The sequence below is a fragment of the Nesoenas mayeri genome, assembly GCF_963082525.1.
Source record: "Nesoenas mayeri genome assembly, chromosome: 2".
NCBI classification, from domain to species: Eukaryota; Metazoa; Chordata; class Aves; order Columbiformes; family Columbidae; genus Nesoenas; species Nesoenas mayeri.
The window spans coordinates 76702560-76720668 of NC_137543.1; the positions used below are offsets into that span (position 1 = coordinate 76702560).

At 34.9% G+C, this 18109-nt stretch overlaps 1 protein-coding gene across 2 annotated transcripts in view; it reads left to right on the top strand.

The window, feature by feature from the left end:
* MARCHF6 (membrane associated ring-CH-type finger 6) overlaps positions 1-17256 on the top strand; it is a 54646-nt gene extending 37390 nt beyond the window's left edge. For both annotated transcript variants that reach the window (XM_080338524.1, XM_080338525.1), the window contains exons 19-26: positions 614-815; positions 5083-5152; positions 6298-6479; positions 7856-7990; positions 10017-10106; positions 11535-11667; positions 12627-12762; positions 14938-17256. In XM_080338524.1, coding sequence (XP_080194650.1) covers positions 614-815; positions 5083-5152; positions 6298-6479; positions 7856-7990; positions 10017-10106; positions 11535-11667; positions 12627-12762; positions 14938-15028 — 1039 coding nt within the window. In that variant the 3' untranslated portion in view covers positions 15029-17256. The remainder of the gene's footprint in view (positions 1-613; positions 816-5082; positions 5153-6297; positions 6480-7855; positions 7991-10016; positions 10107-11534; positions 11668-12626; positions 12763-14937) is intronic.
* Positions 17257-18109: the final 853 nt, after the last annotated feature.

An 18109-nucleotide genomic window follows, 5' to 3' on the forward strand; every position in this document is an offset into this window, starting at 1 on the left:
GTTTTGGTTTTTTTTTAATAAGACTGAAATAAATAAATGATGATGTATGCAGGAAATATCAACAGAATACTTTTTAAAGCAGATACGTTATTCCTAGAATTGATTTTCTTAGACAATTGTGGACAGGTTTTGAGCAATTTGGAATCTTCTTGAAAGACTCTGACTGTACTATTCAAAACATGTCTATAGCAATAAAGTACTGTCCTTGTACAGGTTAGGTTTGAAGGCAATTTCCAGTAAAGCTTAGTAGCAGTAAAATAAAAGCTGTCAGTTGAGCTGCCTGCTTACACAAACTGAAATATCGATGCAATTTTCATTTTATGTGCACAACAGCTGTAATATCACAAGTTGGTTTTAAAGCAGACAAACAGTTAAGTGATCTTTATTTGTGGCTGTATTCCCACTGTTCTAATCTGCATCCAAACTAGCATTTTTCTTCTAAATTCTGTGTTTAGAATGACATTGAGTACGTTATCAGAAGATGTTTTATTTTATTTTGCCAGTATCCGTGTGTAAGTTTTGTGCCACTTGTACTCATTCTGAGTAGACCTATCTTTTTGTAAGACTCTCATTCATCTCAAACAGAACAAAACTGATATTTTGATTGTTACAGAGATCTCCATTCTTACCTACTTGGTGACCAGGAAGAGAATGAAAACAACGCAAATCAGCAGCCTAACAACCAGCATGCTCGCAATAATAATGCCATTCCAGTTGTGGGAGAAGGTCTTCATGCAGCCCACCAAGCCATACTTCAACAAGGAGGACCTGTGGGTTTCCAGCCTTATCGTAGGCCTTTAAAATTCCCACTCAGGGTAGGTATATGTAACATATTAAAAGAAAAGGGAAAGGCATTTGAAAATGGTTTTTGGCCTGCATGTTATCAGGAGTGAAGTGGTAGGTCATGTTGGTCTGTGTTTTGTAGAGTTTGCATCTTTTTAAAAACAAGACTTACAGTTATTCTTACATATAGCTTTTTTCAGCCTGTAACTTAAGAACTTCGATTACAATTTTATTTAGAGATCCCATTTATAGACCTCCAGTTACCACTTATAGATCACATACATGCTGTGTATTATTTGTTAGTCCAAATCTTGTTTTCTTAATTATTATAATGGAGAGAAATATAATAGCCCCCCAGCAAACAGGTAGTTCAGGAGTGTCTCTAACAAGACATGGCTTTCAAGAAGGCATACTTTGGTCTTGTAGCTGAAGTATATTTTCAACTTCTTTGTTTTATTAAAAAATTAAATGGAGAACGTCTGTTGGCATCTATATTAAACACAGAAAGTGTTACAATACTACAAAGTTCTAAATCCCTACAATTAGAAAGAAAATGTTGTTGGCAAATACTTGACTTTCTAGAATAATATATAGGTCAAACTAGATAGATTGTTTTGTTGTTACCAGAACTCTAAGTTAATGAAATGTAAACTTAAGCACAGTTCCTTTACCATGGTTTCAGGTATAGCTCAAGAATGGAAATAATAGCTGAAGTCAGAACACTGTACTATTGCTTCTGAAGTTTCCTTAAAATGCTGCATCTACCAGAATTCCCATAACAAAGTACAAAATAAAGTTGTTTTGTTTTGTTTTTTTTCTATAATTCTCAACATAGTAGAACTGAAAGCAAATTAGAAAGTATTTTAGGATTTCACTAGTGCTGAGCTTTTGGGTGTTTGAAGTTAAGGCTTTAAGGGGGTGGAGTGAATTCCCACAACTGCTGTTTTACCCTCTAAAATGGCTCTCCAGAAGAATGCATGAGCTTCAACACTTGTAGAGGAAACAGTGGGAACAAGTAGCTCAGGGATGAAAAGGCTAAGGAAGCAGAATGAACTTGCCCCTCTCACAGCAGCTGCTGCTACCTCAGTTTGGTCATAACAGGATGTCAGAGCATGCTCTGAGACCAATTTCATGTAGTATAAATACACACTTAGTAATGAAAGGAGTGGTGCTGTCTTCTTCCCATGGCAATTGCTCCTTTCTTCCCTTCTTAGCATGAATGCCTGTGCTAGAACATGCACATGATGGACTGGAATAGGAAACTGATCTAGCTGAAAACTGAAGTAATACACAGAAGGCATTAGTTAGACATGTTTGAAAGTTCAGATAAGACTTTATAGTGTTATACGTAAAGAAAATTTGATACTTACGACCTTTTCACTTAGAACAAGTTCATATGAAGTTGCTGGGTTGAGAGACAGGTTAATTGAAATTAGTTCCCTCTTTGGCTGCTAAGGTGGTAATTAAAGTGGATTCTCACTTATTGTGACCTGGTAATATATAACAACTGATGTGGACATGCTGCTACCAAGGAAGGGGTAGGGACTCATTAAATCCTTTCTAGAACTACCTTTGCATGGGTTGTTTAATTTTTGTGGAAGTCTCTAGATAAGGATGTGCTGAAATAGTCTCTTCCTATCAAACCATTGAATATTATAAGCTTTTGGTAATTTGTGGTGCTGTTTTTGAACTGGTGGTAATTAACCAGTTTCATATTCAGCTGTTAAGGACTGGGTTTTTTCTGGTTTGCCTACCTTCATCTCAGTTGTTCTTTGAAGACTTCTACAGAAATAAAAGAAAATATGATTTAACTGACTTTGCATTGTTTTCACCAAGAGCTACGATGAGCACTTGCACACTCTCAAACATGTGGTAGCTCACTGATACAATTCTATGTCCCTGGTTCCACTTGTTTGAAATATTTAAGTAATGAATCATTCAGGATCACTGTAGCTGCTACTTAGATAAGTTCATCTTATGAAAAATGTGTCGCCTGCATGGACTTCCACTGTGGAACAACCCTGTATTTTAATTACTGTCTCAACTGAGATTTTAAGTATTTGAGAAGAAAAAAACCAGTGTAAACATCTGATTTTTTCTATGCTTTAATTCTCTTTTTTTTTTGTTTTAACCAAGTTGTAAGAACCTAGAAGAAAGTAGTTTATATTCAGTTTTTATTATGTGTGAATATTTTCCATTGGAACTCACTCATCTTCACATGGATTGAGCAAGCAGTAAGAATTGATCCTTCATGTTATTTCAGTTGCAAATAAGCATATAAAACTGTTTTTTATTTTTTAAAAAAAATGTAATGAAGTACATACTGTTAATATCAAACAAAATTAAAATATGGGGGGGGGGGGGGCGGTTATTAGTCTACATAAAAGCCTATAATTAGTTTTATCAGGTAATCTAGATAATTCTTCCAACTCATTCCTTTTCTAAACAATGGTTCTCTTGTGGGGACCTCCCAAAGCCTCTCCAGAACAAATGCTGGTGTGTAGAATTTGCTGAATTTTTCCACTACTGCCTTGTCTTACTATAGCCTTACTTCCATAATCCATCGTTGTCATCAGAGCCTGCAAACTCTTTGGCAAACTTTCTTCTGAGGATTTTTAGATTTTATTACTGTATTGTTAATACTTAAAAAAAAAAAAAATCAACAAAAAACACAAACAAAACAAACAACTATCCATAAAAATAAATTTACAATTACTTTTCATAGACTTGTTATTTCTGAAATCCCTTTTGACTTGTCCTGCTGTAGTTTTGAATTTCACTTACCAGATTTTATCCATATTCTGAGTTTTTTTCCTCTGTGGATTTATTTCTTCTGGAAATATCTTCTGGAAACCATTTTTATTTTACTGTTTACTGTGACAACTTTGGAGAGAATTTTTTTTAAGTCTTATGATTAGTAGTGTGAGTTTGCAGCAAACCTTCACTTCAGTACATTCAAATGTATCTCCTGTGAGCATTTTTACTTTCAACTACTGTTTTTTTATATTCTTTTTTAATAAATGTCCTTATTTTAGCTTGCTCACTCTTTTTGAAATATTGTGGTAGATTTTGGAGAGAGAAGGGCTGTCCTTGCAAGATCTTTGAGTCTGGATACATCGTGATCACTGTCAGTGATGCTTCTGTGATGAGAGTGACCAGGTGCCGGTGTAGTGCTTAGGTCCAAGTCAAGAGTTGCTCTTCCTCTTGGACATTCTCTTACTCACTGATCCAGAAAGCAGCTGTGTGTGGCATTTAACAGATTCATATCAGCTTTTGTCCTTCATATGTTGTTTATTCCCACATGGACTGACATTTCCCCACACAGTATCAGTCCCAAGCAAGTCATACCCCGTGTTCCTCACTGTTGAAGTTTTTTTGCTTGCAATACAGTCATCAGCTACTCTGGTTTTCTTCTTTCTCTCATTTGGGATCCCTAACCCTAAAGACAGTATTCTGTGTGAAAAAGGGTATGTGGCTGTCACCTGGCAAGTAATTGGGTATTGTGGAATTATCCCTCTTCACCCAGGCTAACATCTACAAAATCACAAGATTTTCCTTCCTATAAGTAGCACTCAAGATCCTAATCTAGAGGTGAAACTGATCTACATTGTCCCCAAATGTCTAATCAAGGAGTATGTGTGTTACAGATATAAATTTCTCTCAGTAGTTGGTTATGTGTTTGTTTTCCCATAGTAAGCCTGCTTGTTGTGTGGCTGTGATTAGTGAAGCAGAACTTCATAGCATGTGGTACCTGAGACATTCAAATTTTTAAAGAAGTTGAGTACATGAGAATTCTCTGATAAGATACAAGCCTGACTATGGAGCCACCAGCTTTGCTGTCAGCTATTGGTTACATAAACATGAGGGCATCTCAAAGAACTTTCTCAGCAAGGTTTTCCTTCTTGTAAAACCACTGTCTTGCTTATCTGACATACAGAGCTAGAAACCTCTCAGGGTTAACAGAGACTTGTGCTGGTCAGTGCAGAAATAGAGAGATTATTTTTTAATGTAGTATAACAAAGAACTTCAGTCTTTCTGGATTCAAAATGTTCATTTTTACTGTTGTGACAGTTGATGCAAATTCTTAAATACACAACACTGTAGGTGTGCTGCGTGTACTGTGGATAGCTTTCTTATGACTGATTTATTGATACAGCAAAACATCAGTTCGTAATTGAACATTCTGGTTTAGCTGCCTTTTTAGGATGATGCATCTTTTTATATGTGGGGGGTTTTGTTTCTTTTTGCTTAGGTTAAGTAACTTTCTTGTAAAGTATTTTTCTTTTTTTCCTCTTTCAGATATTTCTTTTGATTGTTTTCATGTGCATAACATTACTGATTGCTAGTCTTATCTGCCTTACCTTGCCAGGTAAGTCTCTTATTGTGAAACTGTGATTAAAAACAGCTCAGCATGTTGCCGTGTTCAACAATGGCAGTTGTTTTGAAACCATTGTTTAAAGATAAAGTAGAAAACATGGGAAAGCTGTCTCATTTTTAATAGTACATAATGAAATTGTAATAGTCTAAAATTTAAATGATAATTACATATATTTAAATGATAGAGATTGCCACTTTCGTTGTTCTGTTTTAGAATAATTTTCTTTTAAGGGCAGGGCTGCAAGTGCTGAGACATTCTCTATAGCATTATTGACAGAAAAGGAGAACTGATACTCTTGCCACCTGATTTACCATTTAGAGAAGGAAAATATATAGGTTGTTACCAAGTCTTCTACCATATCTTCTTGAATTAAACATTCTGAAGTGTCAACATGTCACTAGGAGACTTTGAAGTGATACACATGCCACTTCTCAAATATATATGAATAAGTACTTTAACTAAAACAAAAGCACTTTGTAGTTATTTTTAAATAATTTGGAACAAATTAAGACATGTAAACTCATTTGAATTTTATAACTTAGCTACCATGCCATTTTTATTTCCCTGTATTAGTGATACTAAAGCCAATAGTGTTGAGGGCAGAGTTTTGAATTTTGTATGGTTTAATAGTAGCACATAAAATAATTCCACTATAATACTAGTGAATAGAAACACTATTAAAAAATAAATGTAGCAAATGAGTCTTCCATTCTTGTCAGAGAGATTCAGAAGCCTTAAACAATTACATGAGGCAGTGGAATAACCCAAACATAGCTCATAAGATTTAAGTTCAAGCTTATGCAGTAATCCATTATTGCCTTTGCAATTCTGAAGGCTGGTGTTTAGGCTCTGAATAGTACCGTATTCATTGCTTTCCTTTAGTTAAGATCACATTGCTGGTGTTACAAAATTTTAGGGAAAAAAAATTCTACATACATATTTGTCATCATCTATGTAATTTTACATAATGCTTCACACATTCATGCCTTGTGGATATAGTAGCAAAATACTGTTTTATGCTGAATACTATTTGTGCATTGATATTTAACAATAAATTTGGTAAGCATTTTTTAATAGGCATCCTTGCTTAATGCATCAAAAAGCATTACTCTATTTAACAGTGTTTGTGTTTGCAGTATTTGCTGGACGATGGTTAATGTCATTTTGGACGGGGACTGCCAAAATCCATGAACTGTACACAGCTGCTTGTGGTCTTTATGTGTGTTGGCTAACTATCCGAGCAGTGACGGTGCTGGTCGCCTGGATGCCACAGGGTCGTAGAGTGATTTTTCAGAAGGTGAAAGAATGGTCTCTCATGGTGAGTCTCGAGGAAAAAAAAAATACTGAATTATCAAAAAAGCAGCTAACAAAACTTGTTTCAATTTGCTGGCAGGTTTTACGCTGTAATGTAGATCAAATTTTCCTTTTCAGACCATTTTGAAGCTTTTGCAGCCTACGTTCTCACTTCATAGGGCAACTGTATTTTTGGGAGCCATTTAGCACAGAGTTAAGCAATCAGTTTAAATCAGTTTGCGTATATATGCTTATATATACATGCATATTTTTCTGTTTTCCTTGAAAAGTGAATATGTTACATTATATTATCACAAATGTCATATGCCCTCAAATACATTTGTTTTCACAAATACTTGGAAGTTTAACTATTACTCGATTAGCAACTTGACATTACCAAATAAGAAAAACTAGTAAAGATGATAGATGATGATGAGCATGTCTGTACAAAGTAGCCTGATGCATATTTTCAGAAAGATCTTTATGATTTGTCAGATCCTTGTGTTCAAATTAATATTTTTAAAGAAAATATCCGTTTGTATTACCGGGAGTTCAAATTCTCACCGTGGCAACAAATTTACATCCCACCTTTTTATCTTGGTTTTGAGGATTTCTATAGTAGATTTCTTGCCTAAGTGTAGTAATTTTAAACATTCATAGCATAAATGTTATTTTGTGATGGACATGTCTGTGTGCTTTTTTTGGACTATTACAGTCAGAAGAGCAGTGCAGGTATTTCATGTATTACCACATTTCCTAGATATCCATTTTCATTTAGGAAATTTTAAGCTTGTTTAAAAAAATTAGAGCTAAAAGATAATACTCTACTTCTCCTTTGTTCCTTCTCAGAATCATGTTAATTTAGTCAGACTTGTTTAATGTGATTTTTGGATGATGCATGTAAATTAAGATAATTCTAGGATAAAGAAAGATTCAAGACCAGTATTCTAATGGAGTCATAAGTTGGAAATATTCCATAATGAGTGAATTTTTAAGGTTTGGTTTTCACTGGAGAAAAACTGTGTGTTTTGAAAAGATTCTTCTCTAATTTTCCAACATACAAGAATACTTAATGTAGTTAAATGCCATTGGGCAGTGTTCCCTACCAATAACAGCCAGAGGTGATTTTATGATTTAAAACTGTATGGAAACCAGTAGGCACAGTCATGCTTTCTTCTGGAGAGGGCACAGAATAGAACTGAATCTTGAAAACATATATTGCAAAACTATATAGGTAATAAAAATTATTTCTAGAGGTGTATATATATATATATGTAAAGGTCTATGTAGTTTTTTATTCCCCAGCTTTATCTGTTTGTGTAGTTTAAATTACATTTTGAGGTTAAACAAAAAGAATCCTCTGATAAACGTATTTATTAAATGTCTTGGGATTTTTTTTAGATAATGAAGACATTAATAGTGGCTATACTGCTAGCTGGTGTGGTTCCACTTTTGCTGGGTCTCCTGTTTGAACTGGTCATCGTTGCACCTTTGAGAGTTCCTTTGGATCAAACACCTCTCTTTTATCCTTGGCAGGTCAGTTGTTCCCATTCTTCTGCTCTTGATACATTTATTTGCTTAGAAAGGGTATGGGAGTTCTTGTTTCATGTTCATTTGGTGCTTCAGGGCATTTCCCATAAGTATGTTTCCATGTGGCAGAGAAAAGACAGCCAGTCTGGGTGTGAGGATTATTTAAACCAAAAGGATATGCTTAGGAATTTTAAGTATGAAAAGCTGAACTTTGTTGGATAACATCAGAACACCTTTGCATTTCTGTGATCAGATAGACACTTTTTTTCCAGAAGTATAATTGTAAAGTTATATACAGAAGTTAGTATAGCTGTGTGTGTATGCACAGACATGCATAGTCTGTATGACCTTTTTGGAAAGCTTTCTGCCTACGGTTATGCAGCAACAGGTTCAGCTGATCTTTTTTTCCGTACAAGGTTTTAATTCAGTGATGATACACACGATGAATAAAGTTTAGACATGCTTTAGGATTATTCTGGTTTTAGATTGAGATGTCAAATCATTAGTAAAAGATTTTGCAGTAGTAGCATTTTGTTTTTCCTCAGTGAAGTCTTGCAGGTTAAGGGAGTGACAAATGCTTTCATCAGCTAGGCTGAATTATGAAAGAACTTGTAACTCAAAGAAACCCTGAGGGAATGATAATTAAAAAGATCTAGAATGTGTATTACTAAATAACAAGAAAGTGTTCAGGGACAGTGATTCTAAGCTGTCCACAAACAAGCTTTCATTTACTTTCATTATCCAAATGTTTGAAAGCCATAATACAAAGAAGAATTTGTCTGCTAATTTAAGTATTCCATTATTTTTATAATACAAGTGTACTGTAGAGGTCTCTGAGTAAATGACTAAGTCAAGAGAACATATGATTGCAGTAGTAGAGGATCATGATTTCCAAACGATTTTGGAAAGATTTTGTAACACTTGAGGTTCTAAAAATTCTTCATTTTTCCATGTTCGTTCTTTAGAAGTTTGTAATTAAATATACTGAAAGATTTTATTTTCATGTGGCAGAGCTTCCTCAAAATATCAGATCAGAGGGATTTGAAACTTGTTTTAAATTAACAAGGAGTTATTCAAATTGAGAATAATTTCAATCACAAAAGAGAATAGAGTTACACAAATGTTACATACTTGAGCAAACACAAAGCAACTTTAACACTGACTTTTTTTGTAATAAGTTTTAAAATTTTTGAACATGTCTGGGTTAATACATGTTAACAAAAGCTGTCTCTTTAAATAATTGGTTAAAGAAAACATATTTCCCCAGCAGTTTAAGAAAGTTAATTAGCCTATTATGTCTTAAATCTTACCAGTTCTGGAGCTGTTTATTCTGCCGTGTCAACATATAGTTTGCATTCTATTTTTGGTGATTTTTATTGAAGAATCTCTTACAAATATCTGTAATCCAGAGAGGATTGACTCGTTATGTGCAGTGTTTACTAGAAGCCTATAGTTGTATTGTGTTCTTTTAATTCCATGCCATAATAATTGCTATATATGTTAAAACATAAGTTTTCCTCTAAGTAGTGAAGAGCATCGCCTTGCTTTGTTTATTTTTTTTCACATCAGGTAGGGTTTTCTGAACAATTAAAATTTAAAAGAAGAAAAAAATGTTGTTTCGTGACATGTTTGAGCATCTTTTGTACCTTGTTTCTCTTTTTTTAAAGGAATCAAAATAACTTCTTTCTAGGTAAATGTTAGCAATATTAATTAGTTTGTACCAGAATGTTAGTCTGTTGCTTTAAATAAGTGTAATGCTTTTATTTTGTATTTCCCTTTGGTTTACTAGTAGTAGCTGATTTTCCTGGTTCCAGGAAGCCGAGTATTTTATGGGTGTCAATTAAGCTTGAGAGCATCCTCTTTTTCTTAGGAGTTTGCAGCAGATGTCACCTACTCTAGCCAATGTCTCGTGTAATTGGAAAAGTAATCATTTTTTCACTTATAAGTAATATTAACAAGCTGCTCTAAATGCTTTTGGTTTCAAACTATTTAAATATACGTTAATGCTAACAGTTTACTTTTACAAAATTAGGACTGGGCTCTTGGAGTTCTACATGCCAAAATAATTGCTGCCATAACACTGATGGGTCCCCAGTGGTGGCTGAAAACTGTTATTGAACAGGTAAGAAAAAATTGTCCATGTGAATTACCTGTATAATACATTTTGAATGTCTTTTGAATGTGAGAGTCAGAAAACAGCGTTACTGTTTTAGTAATGGAGTAATTTGAGTAAAACTCAACTAGTTTTATAGAATAATTTTGAACTGTATAGCCAATAAGATACACTTAACAATAAAACAAAAATAAACCTCAGAAATCTGAGATCAAGAAAATGCTGCTTATATTTATGTACAATTTTAACAGGTTTGTATTAAAGTGAAAAACATCATTATTTCTTCAGATGAGTTCACATGTGTCCAAATACTGGACATTATTTATGTCCACCACTCAAGCAGAGAATTTCTGCCTTCTCCTGAGCTGCAAAGATTCCTTCATTCATAGACGAGTGCATATGAAAGACAGCATTTCCATTCCCCTTTGATTATTAAGCAAGACGGAACAGTTTCTGTGGGTAGTTCTGAGTCACACAGCGTGTTGCTTTCTTTGACAGCAGTATTTTTTTCTTGATTATAACCTTGAAGTTCTACACTTAGCATCTCAATGAAGTATCTCAGTTGTTTGTCGGAAAGTAACTCTTCAGCCCTGCACTATATTTAATGGCTATGGTGCGTCTCCTGCCCTCTGTACAAAAGGTGCCTCTCTTGATTAGGTCTAGCACATAGTCCCGGTTATTAAACCATTTACTGATCACTTTAGGTGTCACACTGGAGAAATGCAGCCTTAGTTCTGTGAGTACCTTTTGATGTGTACCACAGCTCTTGCTTCCATTTTGCATGCTCTCCCTGGGCCTGTTTGTTATACATATGCTCTCCTGAGCCATCCTTAGAAATGGTTACATCCAGATATGGGACAGAGGCCATTGTCTAGCTGGGTGTGGCAGCCATTTGAAATCTGTCTTTTCCCATAATTAGTCATGTTGAGACCTTAGCTCCTCAAGAATTGTGGAAGCTCTGTGATCACGCACAGACTCCACATGCAGAGGCTCTGGTCTGCCCAGCTAAGTACAAAATGAGATCCTGTTTTGTGCCTGTGTTACCAAATTTAATAGATTTGCTCTATTAGCATACACAGGATCCTCTTTCAGCAAGTTAATGGCACAAAGCAGCCCCAGGTCACCCCAAAACCACCATCCACTGCTCTATTTAATGATCTTTCAGCTGGTCTCTTACACTCCTGCAACCAAATCACAACACTATTCCAGATTAAGTTGCTCTCCTGGGCACTACTTAAATGATTTCCTGGAACCCTCATGATGTGGATGGGCAGAGAGTCTTGCCTTCTTTGACTGTGGCCATAGTAGTTTTCTTCAAGTCAGGAACACTTGTTTCTTCTCATAAAGAGAATTATGTAAAACCTTGTAATTATTACTGTAAGCGCAAAGCATGGCTTTCTTGATTGATACATTCTGCTTGTAATTTATTCTTCTTAGGTATATGCAAATGGGATTCGTAACATTGATTTACACTTCATAATCCAAAAACTGGCAGCACCTGTAATCTCTGTTCTGTTACTTTCCCTGTGTGTACCGTACATCATCGCTTCTGGTGTTGTACCTCTATTAGGTATGTATACATTCAGAATACCTGTTTAGCATCTGATAGTTTAGAGCAATGTAAATATATCTGTGGAAATAAAACTTCAAGCTCCAAGTTAATAAAAACATGTTAAAACCCCCCACCACTATTCTGCCAGTAAATGCAAATGTTTAAGCAAAGTTTGGGGTGTTTTGAGGAATGCAATACATTACTCTGACTGGCTTTTTAATAAAGTGCAGAATACATCAAGACTATGGGACTGCGTAATATCTAACAGAAGAAATGTAAGGATCTGACTATTTTGGGAAGGGGATGATTACTTCATTCCTTCAGACAGTCAACCTTTAATTTGAGTCTGTCTTTAAGAGCTATACTAAGCTTAGGACATATTTTCTGACTTGTCAAATTCTAATAGAAGCTTAGAACAGGTGAAAATATTGGGTTTGTTTTGAGGTTTTCATTGAGTATTGAGGTAAAATGTAAACTGTAAATATAGATTCTTTTTCTCAGACTTTCCTATCTCCTCATAATTGAAAGAAATAATTTTATTAGAGGCAGGGTAGGTGAGCTTTTTCATCAACAGTTGTATTTGTTGATAGGTGGCTTTGATGTTAACAATATCTTTAAGAAGTCCCATTTTATTCTTCAACCTCTCACTTGAATGCAGACTTTTATAGTGTCAACCTTTTTTTGATATGAGGTATATAGAAGTCAGTAAGTAAGAAGAGCTGATAAGCCCATTTTTTTTTTAGTGTGGATTTTCACTGTGTTAATGGAAGCTTTAATGCTTCAGTTGAAAAGAACAGCAGCTGTCATGTTGGATCTCTGATATAAATGGATGTATTATTTATGGATGTATTCTGTATTTCACAGCCGTTCTACTGAAGTTACAGTATAACCAAAATTATGGAAGCAAGTACAGAAGTAGAAACGCACGTGTTCCTTTAGCAGTGTTAATTATGTGAGGGTTGTGTCTTATTTTGCAGGAGTTACTGCTGAAATGCAAAACCTAGTTCAGCGACGGATTTATCCTTTTCTGCTTATGGTGATGGTTTTGATGGGAATTCTCTCCTTCCAAGTCCGCCAATTCAAGCGCCTTTATGAACATATTAAAAATGACAAGTGAGTATATAGCGTGGGGTTTTTAATTTTTTCCATTTTAAATTGCAATAACAACTTCAGATTAAATATAGGTGTTGTAGATACTTAGAGTTAAAAGGGATTTTAAGAAGCTTTCTGGACAAGTGACCCTTTGAGGCAGGCCTAAAATGTTCTTGACTAATGTTTTATCTGTGGTTCAGGTAGATAAGCACAGGACTAGACTGTTGTTTTAAATGGAAGACACTCCCCTGTGTCTAACTTGCATGGGTTTTACCACAAGTAAAGCTGACTGCTTGTTTGTCTTCCCCTCTGCAGTCTAGAAGGACAAGTGAATGTAATAATCATGACCTATTTGGAAGTAAAATCATGTCTCAATCTGTTGTTTATAAAACCATTTCTTCAACCTTTTCTGCATAACTGTTTTTCTTATTCTTTCTACTTGTTGGTCCAAATAACCTGTTAAAGAATGTTCAGTTGATTTGAGAGTCTGTCCTTCCAAATTTTGTGCTGTTTTCTGATGTTTTCAGTAATTATGACTCTGTATTATTGAGATGCCTGAAAAAAAATATTAATTTTCTTAGTGCTTTTTTCAGGTTATCCAGCTTAGTTTCTGAGCTTTTTTTGTGTTATCCATATTACCTTATTTTTTCTGTTACCCTAATTACCTTATATGTTGATTATTTAGAAAAATAAGTTTTGGACACCAGCAACTAGTCTTCCTAGGCTGCTTTTGTATTGCAAAGGAATGAGTTTGTGTTCATGTCCTGAGTTACCCTAAAACAATTTTCCACTGTCTACCAAAGAATCAAACCTAAAATAAGCTTAATTGAATCTTAAACATTAGGAAGTTACAGATACACTAAATGTTTGGTGTAAATGTGAAATTAATAGTATCTAGAAACACTCAGGCAGTTGTAACTACAATTAAACTCTCAGCAGATCAGTTTATATTTTAGCACCTTTTATTTGAGCATGTGATTTAAATTCTGTTCGCCACTGGCCTTCATAACATGTTCTCTAATATTTGGCCTACTGTAGCATATATAGGTGGTATTAATGTTTACAAATGGGTTTTAAGCTAAATATTAGTATCTTTCAGGCAGTATGGGTATTGAATTGCAACTTGTGTTAATGTTACAAGTTGCTTTCTTGTGTAAATCAGGCATGTAAACAGTATACGAAGCTATGAAAATTACTTTTATATTAAGTGAACTTATCAAATATTATAAGCACCCTTGTAGACATAAAGTTTGTACAACTTACGTTAATTATATCATTTCAGAAAGTGAGTATATACAAGCTTATGTGGCATTCTAAAACGTACAAAACGTATGTGATGGTTGGTTGGTTATAGAAGTGTGAGAAAAGGAGTGATGGTAAAAAAGTTTCCAAAGGAAATCGCAGGTTTCAGGGGAAGAATTCGTAGGTGTATATGGCTCTTGTACAAGTAGAACCAGCATACAAATAGGAAGCATAGAAAGGCATTTAGATGGCAAAAAGTAGAAGTGTGAAACAGTGATACGGAGGAGGTAAGGAATAACGTGAAAGGTAGGAAAACTGCGAAGCTGATGAGATGTTGAAACAGAATTTGAATAAAGGAGCATTGCAGCCCCTAGGCTTGACATGGGGTCACATTAAGGTATTCTCTCTCTAAGAAAGATTGAGTTGCAGTAAAAGTTCTTCCTTTACAATATTTACTTTCTTCAACCAGGGTGTTTCTTATTGGATATATGAGCTGAGCTTCTCTTACCCAGTGCCTGTTCTGCATTGCTGCAGATTTGTTTTTGAACATCAAACCTTATTAGCACTCTCATTTGTTTTTATACCTGAATTGTTGTTCCAGATGTTCAAGTGGTAGTGGCTCCAAAAAAACACTGCAAAGATGCTCTTTTAAGTATCATCCAGCAAAGGGGCTGGGTATATAAATAATGCAAACACAGTCTTTATATTTCATATCTTTATTCAGCTTATATATGTCTGAATTGTATGATTACTGAGGTTAGGGTTGTAAACACAAAGCTCTAATACCTGTATTCCATTATGAAACGCCTGGATGTTGAGAAAGAAGATGAGTATATGGTTGAAGTGCATTAAGTTGGGAGGGATCACTTCTGCAGCAAAGGAGATAGAGTGGATTTGTGTTACAGAATGGTAGTAACTTTTATTAATCTCTCACTGTTTTTACTATAATCCCAGGTACCTTGTTGGGCAACGACTTGTGAATTACGAACGGAAGTCTGGTAAACAAGGCACATCAACAACTCCACCTCAGTCTTCACAAGACTAGATGGTCATATTAAACATGTTGACCTTCCCTTTGCCTTTACATGTCCTTTTTTCATAGACTCTTCTTCAGTCTTTGGATATCTCTCAATAATACTCTCAGCAGTGTTTGGGCTTCTGTTAGTAGCATCCAGATAGCAGTTAAGGCTCTCTTCCTTATCTGCATTTTCTGATGTTATCAATGCTGTCTGAGGTCTGTATATGTGTAAATAGAAGTATCCTGACACCCTAAAACCTCGGATTAAAAAGAATGTGCATTGTACATCTTTAAAAAAGTATATTAATTTATTAAATCTAGTTGTCACTTTATTTTGGACTGCTGTTCTGTTGACAATGTGCCACAAAGCAATAGTGCAGAGGCAAGATGTTTTTATAAAATTTGGAGCTTACTTTATGGTGTTCATAACAGTTCTTATTGTAGTAATATAGTATGATTTTTTCATGAGTGGAAAGGCCACACAGCAAATACCGAAAGTAAATAACTGTCCTTACAGTCAGCAATGAAGTGACAGTGGTGAGAACATAATGAACTATGTATCTTGCTGTCAAGTCTTTTTTATTATTTTGTATAACACCAAAGCTGTTGTACATTTTCTATTGCCTGATTGTTTTTCATGTGTCTGAGTTTGTAATATTGTACAGTTGCTGTTAAATCAAGAATATATTTCCTCTCTAAGAATTCAGATGTACTTGTTGAGGCTCAGCTGGGTTTTTCTGTTTGGTTGTGGGGCAGGGGGGGCATTGGCTTTGGGAATCAGAATTTCCTGAATTGAAATGGTAAGTAAAAAATTTATTAAGGCTAGGTGATGAAAGCATTTAAAGGTACCAAGGAAAATTAGGTAGGTTTACAACTTAGATTGTAGCCAATTTCTTAACAATAATAGAATTTTTCAGGACCTCAAAAGCAGGGAGGAACCTTAGCTGATGTGTTTGCACAGAAACATAGAGCATAATGTACGCAACATTCTGACATGGTCTTTAATTAAAGAGCTTGAAATAATTTTTCTGTAAGTAACCAAAGTTGCAAATTGTAGTATGGATTTTATATTGCACAATTACTTTAAAAAAAAAAAAGAAAAAAGAAAAAAGAAAAAGACCACCACCAAAATATCTCTTTTCTTTCAGAATTGGTCACTGTGAATTTTTATAGGAATAATATTGAGAAAGTGATTCATCATGTATCATTTATTGCCTGTGGGGCAGGGAAATACATATGCTATTAAACATGCAAGGAAAAGTTAGCAGATTTCTTTTCAAGGACATGGTCAAACAAGAGCACCAAATCAAGTCTGTGTTATTTCTATATGTAGATAAAGTTCTTTCGCAGTAATGTTTGGGTTGGGTTGTTTTTTTTTTAATGTAGATATTTTAAAGAAAATACCTAAGTATCACAAAGCTTTAAGTAGCATCAAACCACATGCTTAGATTGCAGTATTTTCCTAGATCAAATGGGCGAAATGTGAGTATCCGCTGCAGTAATCAGAAAATTGATGGAGCTTTTAACTTGCTACTCAGTATGCTGTCCTTCAGTATTCTGTACTTAGCCATATGTGTATATAATTAATATTTGAGAATCTGGCAGGTGCTTCAAGAATGTCATCTCCTTCTATTGATGTTGCGTCTCTGATCTGGCATATTTTGAGCTACTGTGGTCCAGCCGTGATGGTGGTAGTGCATTTTTTGGTGTCTGGACTCAGGTTCTAAAGCAGTGAGCAAAAGCGAAATGCATCTGAATAGAGTGGCAGGAGGATTGGGCTGTCACTATCAGAAGGTCAGAAACTACTATTTTACAGAATTACTATTGTCCCAATGGTTTTGAATGGCAAATATTACCCTTTGGAGTGATTCATTAGGAAATTCCAGTGAAATGAAATAATAGAAAAATAACCAAAATACTTCTCTCTCATTCACTGTTGCTGGCTAAATGCTAAATTGAGTATTCGCCCCATATATTTTTGATGTGCATAAATTTTGCATTTGACTATTTACAGTGATGTACATTGTGGGACAGATATATTTTCACAAGATTAAATTTTCTGGTAACATACATTCTTACTTATGCTGAAATTCTGTCTTTCACATATCTTTCATAAACAGTTCCAAAATGGTCTTGCCGCTCAAATATTGCAAGCACTACTGTGCATCGTGCAGAATTTGCAGTAGTGTCGTTCTTGTAACTTGGCGTTTTTATCCAGGCAAACTGGTCTTAACATTAAAATTTATTAAGAAAAAGCCTTTGTGCTGTTTCTTATTACTGTTATTTTACAAGTCATGACAGAGAAAACTGAATTGGGCCAGTCACATAATGTGAACTGTAACTATTCTAATGTAGCTTACATTATCCGTATTTGCTCTTTCTGGTGGAGAACTGGTTTCAAAGTAAACAGTTGTGTTTGCTTTTCCACTGCTCTACAGATCCCAGGTGAAGTTTGTTTCTGGAACAGTTCATCGTAAACTTTCAAAAAAAATCTCATCTCCTTATTTTTTACATATATTTTGAGAAAGAAGGTGAAGGTTGTATAAAACAAGAATTAAATAATGCTGCTTTTATTGTTTTAAGATTTAATAGTTTGCCTTATTGTGCTGTGTGTACTGGTCTGGGATAGAAGCTTGTTAGTAAACCTGTAAGTTAATTGGCTGTTACTAAGACAGCTGATGAACCCTGTACCAGTGGCTCCATCTGTGCTTAAATAAGCCAGCATGCAGGAGTCTTGTATTATTCTTCAGGTGGGAAATACTCTGTGTGTGGGTGTGCTTTCACCACAGTTTGTGTTGACTTCAGGTCTTGAATTGAGAGGTTGAAGAAGCTACTGGCTTAATTGTATCCCCTTTGTGGTGTTGAAAATCTAATGCCATTAGTTCTACAGGCCTTCATCCAAGAACTGTCAGATGGCTCTGACTGTCTTTTGCATACTGAAAGAAGTTAATTGCAGCATGGCTTTGACTATTTTTCCACAGATTATTTTATATTCATTAAAAATAGTTAAAACTCTGCATCCTTTCTCTGACTCCCCCTTCTCCACTGGGTAAAGCCTGAGTTACTAGTTTTCATTTTTGAGGGCCATCTGGAACATGTAACTATTTT